The sequence below is a fragment of the Anneissia japonica genome, unplaced genomic scaffold (genome assembly GCF_011630105.1).
Source record: "Anneissia japonica isolate Jap-2015-1 unplaced genomic scaffold, ASM1163010v1 scaffold287598_len761594_cov195, whole genome shotgun sequence".
Taxonomy (NCBI): domain Eukaryota; kingdom Metazoa; phylum Echinodermata; class Crinoidea; order Comatulida; family Comatulidae; genus Anneissia; species Anneissia japonica.
The window spans coordinates 380,986-388,779 of record NW_022705477.1 but is presented as its reverse complement, the minus strand read 5'-3'; the positions used below and the strand labels follow the sequence as shown (position 1 = coordinate 388,779).

Sequence of the window (7,794 nt, the reverse complement as noted above, 5' to 3'; positions counted from 1 at the left end):
GTAAATTGTAGGCTTCGCCCCTATACCCCCTCCGAGTGGTTATTAGCAACTCTGACGATGCCCACTTACTCTCAGCTCGTCGGGGACATCAGACCGGACATTCTCGTCCGATATGATGTCCAGTTTCAAGCAGGCTGGGGAAGACGCCTCCCTTCCCCCTGCTTTGAGATCCAGAGCCGCGGTTATTCTTGCTCAGCGACGATCTGGGCAGTTTAAGATGTAACTCAACCGCACCTGTGACGAAACGTAAAATAAAATTTACATTCACCAGTTTTGTTCTGTATTAGGCCTGTCTCTTATACACATCTTACCAGTGTTGTGAGTGTGACATGGTAAAGTGAAAAAAGAAAAAGAATGATCAAACACGTACATGTACAATATCATTGCGATAAATTTTATTAAAATTAAATCATGTGACGGACTCAAAGTATACTTTGTCGAAAATATATCCACCACTTACTAAACGCTTTAGGAGAATATCTCAAAATGATATTCCTACTTAATTCAACCTGTTAATGGCTTCTTGTAATTTTTCCAAAAGACTTTCTTGGGGATAAAGCAAAAAGCCAGTAAATGAACAGTAGCCAGCTGTACCAGAGTTGTGAATTCCATAGCTACTGCCAGCCTTTAAAACGACGTCAACGACATCACCTTTAACCAACTTGAGTGTGATCGTATTGCTCGACATCTCGTGGGCATTGTACCCATTGGACCAGACGCAGAACTGTTCTATGTCATTCTTGTGCAGACAACCAAAGGCAGCGCTATCTGATGAAAGCTTGCTCATTAGAGTCACGGAAAAAACGTAGGTTCCTGGAATGCTGGCAGTGAATTTGCCGTCTCCTGGATTGTAGTCATCGCCGATGTTGGTCAAGACTGAATCAAAGACGATACGTAGGTTTGTGTACGTCACTGAATCGAGGTTAGATGTGAACTTGGCAGTAAACGCTGATTCTGTCTTGTTGGTAGGTTCGGCTGCTACCAGCATCATAAATGTGGCAACCACAATAGCACATGTAAACACAGCCATTTCTGTGGAGAAAACAATATAAACAATTTTTTTAATGTGACTTTAAAGGAAGAGGAAACAAAAGTCAAAACTATTTAAGACGAGGAAATGATTTATAGCTAAAACCATTGATTTCGCTGTAACAGAGTGTGCAACTCAGCGATTTGAAGGCAAATTTGCTATTTGTAAATGTTTTCAAGAGATGATGAATAGCAATAAGGATTACCAAGAGATTGTAACGTAGGCAGACAATTTCCACTAATGTCCAAAACCTGTTTACCCACCGCTCCCCACCCCACCCCAACACACTAGACCTTCCCCTGTCAATTATTATCATTCACATAATTCGTGCATCCTAAATACCACAGTACAGTAAGGTAAAATACACTATGCAGCGCTAAATAAATGTAGTTTCTCAAAAAAACTTGTTAAAATTCAGTAACTGTTTATGATCTTTATTGCGTAGGCCTATAACGTCAACAGTTCCTTGTAGAAAGTCGTTCGGTTGCATGCATTATGCGAATATTTTGTCTAAAATTGGTACTGCAAATAAGGTACAGATACGATTTGCTGGTTTTTCTAATTAAAAAAAAAAAATTAAACTTCATTTGACATTTTACCTCAGCCTCAACTTGTTCTTATTTTGTTTTTAATTTTTAAGTGATTTCAGCCTCAGTGTTCTTATAAAATGTGTTCTTATAATTAAAAAAAAAAGTGTAAGCCAATAAAAACAATCAACTACGGTAGGCCTACATGAAAAAACAGAACAAATCATTCGTTTAAAAATAAAGAAACGTTAATTCTGTTTTAATACTGTTTCTTTGGCCTATTTAAATTGTTACCGTATTTGACCCTTGATTAGTTTGCATCTTTAATTGTAAATTCAAATTATTATAGATCTAATAGATTTTTCTTTAATAACTTATATTCGGTTTTATATATTATTTTAAATTAATTCATTTTGTAAATTAAGAATTGAAAGTGTTTTTTTTCCCTTATCTGTATATTTTTATTACTATTTGTTTGATTATTTCATTAGGGCTACTTACAGTAGTCTAAATTTATTTTATATTTACTTTAATCAATTAATTTCTTTCTCTCTTTTGTCTTGTTTTACTATGTGTATTGAGGGTCCCTAATGACCAGTGATCAGCTTCGGCTGCATGGACCACCCTTATCAAAGACTATTGAAATATAAATGAATAACAAAATAGAACAAGCAGTAGAGTTTAATCTAACACGTGCCTTACAATCTGATTGTCAAAAGGGGTATATATAGTAAGAACATTTTGAGCCTGAAATCAGCAAAAAAAAAAAAAAAAAAAAAAAAAAAAAAAAAAAAGACGCTGAGCCTGGGAATAATGCTGCTGGTTCTAAAAAAAATGTACATACGTATTGTGTGAAAAGAAATTAATTTAAGTGCAGACTTGCAAATACAAAAAGGAATACCATTATAATAATATCGTAAACAAAAGAAAAATGTTGAGATTAAAATAAAAGTCCTACCTTTTATGTAATCGTCCTTTTCTTGCTCGACACGACAATCTGGAGGAAGTAGAGACTGTTGTGAAGATTTTATGTCCCACGTCTGCTTTTTATACCACCTGAGCTTGGGCCCTGAGGTGTCGGGTATCTACTTAACAGTAAACGGAGGTACGGTTTCGCCTGGTACAGATTGCTCCGTCCAGGTACGAAGATAATTAGAAAGATATGTGACACTTCCCACCTGTTGTCTACTTCAGGAAGGCCGTAACAGAGTGTGCAACTCAGCGATTTGAAGGCAAATTTGCTATTTGCAAATGTTTTCAAGAGATGATGAATAGCAATAAGGATTACCAAGAGATTGTAACGTAGGCAGAAAATTTCCACTAATGTCCAAAACCTGTTTACCCACCGCTCCCCACCCCCACCCCAACACACTAGACCTTCCCCTGTCAATTATTATCATTCACATAATTCGTGCATCCTAAATACCACAGTACAGTAAGGTAAAATACACTATGCAGCGCTAAATAAATGTAGTTTCTCAAAAACAAATTTTAAAATTCAGTAACTGTTTATGATCTTTATTGCGTAGGCCTATAACGTCAACAGTTCCTTGTAGAAAATCGTTCGGTTGCATGCATTATGCGAATATTTTGTCTAAAATTGGTACTGCAAATAAGGTACAGATATGATTTTTCTAATAAAAAAAAAAAATTAAACTTCATTTGACATTTTACCTCTGCCTCAACTTGTTCTTATTTTGTTTTTAATTTTTAAGTGATTTCAGCCTCAGTGTCTTATAAAATGTGTTTTTATAATAAAAAAAAAAAAAGTGTAAGCCAATAAAAACAATCAACTACGGTAGGCCTACATGGAAAAACAGAACAAATCATTCGTTTAAAAATAAAGAAACGTTAATTCTGTTTTAATACTGTTTCTTTGGCCTATTTAAATTGTTATTTGACCCTTGATTAGTTTGCATCTTTAATTGTAAATTCAAATTCTTATAGATCTAATAGATTTTTCTTTAATAACTTATATTCGGTTTTATATATTATTTTAAATTAATTCATTTTGTAAATTAAGAATTGAAAGTTTGTTTTTCCTTATCTGTATATTTTTATTACTATTTGTTTGATTATTTCATTAGGGCTACTTACAGTAGTCTAAATTTATTTTATATTTACTTTAATCAATTAATTTCTTTCTCTCTTCTGTCTTGTTTTACCATGTGTATTGAGGGTCCCTAATGATCAGTGATCAGCTTCGGCTGCATGGACCACCCTCATCAAAGACTATTGAAATAAAAATAAATGAATAAAAAAATAGAACAAGCAGTAGAGTTTAATCTAACATGTGCCTTACAATCTGATTGTCAAAAGGGGTATATATAATAAGAACATTTTGAGCCTGAAATCAGCAAAAAAAAAAAAAAAAGAAGAAAGAAAGAACGCTGAGCCTGGGAATAATGCTGCTGGTTCTAAAAAAAAATGTACATACGTATTGTGTGAAAAGAAATTAATTTAAGTGCAGACTTGCAAATACAAAAAGGAATACCATTATAATAATATCGTAAACAAAAGAAAAATGTTGAGATTAAAATAAAAGTCCTACCTTTTATGTAATCGTCCTTTTCTTGCTCGACACGACAATCTGGAGGAAGTAGAGACTGATGTGAAGATTTTATGTCCCACGTCTGCTTTTTATACCACCTGAGCTTGGGCCCTGAGGTGTCGGGTATCTACTTAACAGTAAACGGAGGTACGGTTTCGCCTGGTACAGATTGCTCCGTCCAGGTACGAAGATAATTAGAAAGATATGCGACACTTTCCACCTGTTGTCTACTTTAGGTAGGCCTTTGTTCGATTATGTGATAGGAGTAGCCCCGGTGGGGGGGGGGGAAGAAAAATATTCTATGCATTTTTTACAGATCGATTGACTCTAAAATCGATTAAATAAGAATTTTAAGTAGGTCTACGTACAGTAAATTGTAGGCTTCGCCCCTATACCCCCTCCGAGTGGTTATTAGCAACTCTGACGATGCCCACTTACTCTCAGCTCGTCGGGGACATCAGACCGGATATTCTCGTCCGATATGATGTCCAGTTTCAAGCAGGCTGGGGAAGACGCCTCCCTTCCCCCTGCTTTGAGATCCAGAGCCGCGGTTATTCTTGCTCAGCGACGATCTGGGCAGTTTAAGATGTAACTCAACCGCACCTGTGACGAAACGTAAAATAAAATTTACATTCACCAGTTTTGTTCTGTATTAGGCCTATATAAAATAACTTACAAAATACAGACTCAAGTAAAAAAAAATCCGATCTACATCTATTGACGTCATATAATCTCAATAGCTACGGTCTATGACAGAGCAATCACTGTCTGGTACAGTGTTATTAGCTGATCTACCAGATGGCCCTGTTGCCAAAAGCATTTGATCGAATTATACTTATTTATAAAATATTTTAAACTTGTTTGCAGGTACAGTAGCAGGAAAGTGGTACTCCATGGTATCGCCTCAGGTAAAACACATAATATTATGCCCAGCTGTGCGTTCTCCGGTGTTGTTAAGACTCAATTACTGTGATTTATGTATTTAAAAAAATAGTTAAACGTTCTCACAATCTTCAAAACTTCATTATTTTGCCATGCCTAGGACGCATCCTGAGTGAGTGTCGGTGAATATGTCGGGGCCATCTCCACCCCATTATTTTGTAGTCCTTATTAAAATGAAAAATATAAACCATGATATACAGACGTTGGTAAATAATATCTAGTGGATGTTTTCATAATCCTATAAAATATAAGTAGGCCTAATACCGTAAAAACTTGAATAGAAACCATGGGCTTCTTTTTTTAAAAGGACCCTTGGAAGGGCTTCTTTTCAAGATGGAATTCGAAATTCTGTTTGATATGTTTTTACTTGTAACCCTGCTAGTACAATAAAATATTACGCGCCTATGTTTTTGTTAAAATGAATTTGTAAAGCTTATCAGAAAATTACTATGCTAAATAGCAAAAATTAATCAATCGAATGCAAACTCAAATTAACGAAGGTGCTAGAAGTAAGGGGATTCGCCTCTTCCACCCCAACCAGGGGCTCTTCCCTAAGACTCTCAGTTCGGACATTCACGCCTCCTCCTATCTTGCCGGGCTGGATCCGGCCCTGGATACTGCACGCTAATATAATCAGCAAAGATAACGTCCGTCTGAATGCAGTACGAAAGGAAAGCCCATCTTATCTTGATTAGAAGCCAATGAGCTCCTTTTCGAAAACTAAAGAGGGAGACTTCTCGAGATGGGATTCTCGAGATTAGGCCCATTGGGCTTCTATTCGAGATTTGACTGTACTTCAAATTCCAAAAATCGAATGGTCTATTGCGCCATCAATAACATTTTTTCCTAAAACGTTTCATTTAAATTTTGATTGTGTTTTATGAGATACAGCCCAACCTGGAGTTCAATAAGAAATAGGCCTAGGCCCTATTTTATCCATCCATTAAGACTATGCATCAAGCGAGACAGTGCTAGAAAATACAATAGAAAACAGTCCTTCAAAACAGAACCAGCTCATGATTGATGCTCCGCGCCTTTTTTGATGATGTTTTCGTTGGTCTATAGATATTAGCCGGTCCTGACTCATTGTGCTTTTCTCCTAATAAATAATTGTTTGATTCTTACCTTAAAGTTGTAATTTTAATTCACACCTTGGGTTGAACATTGCGTTGGATGTGTGCTTCTCATTTAACATTTTTTTTTTTTTTTGGCTGTCAAAAGAAAAGCCCCTCCCCCCACCTTCCTTCCCTTGTAGATCCACCACGGCTGAGCACGAAATGAGTCATACACTTTCCTAAGAAACATTTGCATCAATAGACCATTTATATGTATTCTAGATCTGATAAATTTTAGAGATTTCTCCTGCTGGAGGTCGGTAAGGAGCGCTCCAGGAGGTACCGTAACTTCAGGCAAATAGGCTTAGGCTATGTTCACACACACGGCGTAAGGCTGGCTTAAGCCTGGCGTAGCGTACGCCTTTGTGTGTGAACTAGGCAGTGGCGTTGTTAAAGCCACTCACTACGCCACGTCCTTGGCGTTATTAACGCTACCTGCAGACCCCAGATTAGCTAACGCCAATGAGCTAACGCCAGTGATGCTTGAATGATTTGACCTCATTTCAAGAGATTGACCAATCACGATTGCAATATATTAGCTACTTTGGTCTCTTTTCTGTGCTCTCTATAAATGAAATGGTAAAGGGGTTCCTTTTCTATTGCATTGTACTTAGTTATAATGCATATGATTTATTGATTTGTGTTTTGTAAGATATTTTAACCATTTAGACTGTCTATTAAAACATGTAACATCAACAATGCTAGCTGAAAAATCAAAAGTAAAATTGTTCATTTAAAATACAATAATCATATAGGCCTAAGTTCACTTCGAACAATTCACAGATTTAAAAGTTTTCATGATGCACTGTTAATTTTACTACTGTTAACACGTACATTATTTATAACTGAAAACTATTCCACACCAGATAGGCCAATATTACTGCTAGTGTAACGAACGCCGTTTGTGTGAACACTTTGGAATTTTAATCCGTGGATTAGCTTACGCCTGGCGTAAGCCACGCCAGTCTTACGCCGTGTGTGTGAACATAGCCTTATATTACTTGATAATTTGTAGTGCAAGCTAATCTATTTCACGGTTAATGATTTGTCCTAATCATTCTGCGTTTTCAGGGTCATCTAAATTAGTGGTTCCCAACCTTTCTGCAATTGCGGACAATTTCGGGCATGTTAAGGTCTTCACGGATCCCCATACATATCGATAAGTTTTACTCATTGTCGATATTCCAACAATAAGATTATAGAGAAGATGATTCGCCCCAAATTACAACATAAAACAGTGGCGAAGCCCGATTTTTTAAAATTTAGGGACACCTCTTGCAAGGAGGTATTGATTCCGTCTGTCAAAAGGTATATCATTACTGATAAGGTACCCAAGACAAGCCCGTAGCCAGGATTTTGGTAGGGGGTTCTTTTTAATACTGAAAGGGCACTTGCGAGCACCATTGGCTGGGGCGAGGAGGCCGCCAAGGGCCCCCAGGTGTCCAGGGCCAAAACCCCGGTAGGGGTCCAGCATTCACAGGTGTTATTTAATTGATTTGAGAGGCCATACATTTAAAAAAAATGTATATATTAAAGAGGTAATTTTTTGAGTTGGGAAAAGATAAAAAAAAACAAAAAAAAAAAAACTACTACTTTAGTACTACAGTATTGGTAATTTAACAACAGTAG

General features: G+C 36.6%; 2 protein-coding genes across 4 annotated transcripts in view; one reads left to right on the top strand and one right to left on the bottom strand.

Annotated features, from left to right (window-relative positions):
• LOC117105588 (protein D3-like) overlaps positions 1–7,794 on the top strand; it is a 14,670-nt gene that overhangs the window by 1,770 nt on the left and 5,106 nt on the right. The gene's annotated exons all lie outside the window — the stretch shown is intronic.
• LOC117105589 (complement C1q-like protein 3) lies at positions 374–4,210 on the bottom strand. 2 transcript variants are annotated; one of them, XM_033246773.1, is made up of 2 exons: positions 4,109–4,210; positions 374–1,032 (listed from the first exon to the last, which is right to left on the bottom strand). In XM_033246773.1, the coding sequence occupies exon 2, from the start codon at positions 1,028–1,030 to the stop codon at positions 500–502; it is 531 nt and encodes a 176-aa protein (XP_033102664.1). In that variant the 5' UTR covers positions 1,031–1,032; positions 4,109–4,210; the 3' UTR covers positions 374–499. The 2 variants fall into 2 exon arrangements, with proteins under 2 accessions (XP_033102664.1, XP_033102663.1); XM_033246772.1 differs by lacking the exon at positions 4,109–4,210 and adding an exon at positions 2,516–2,650.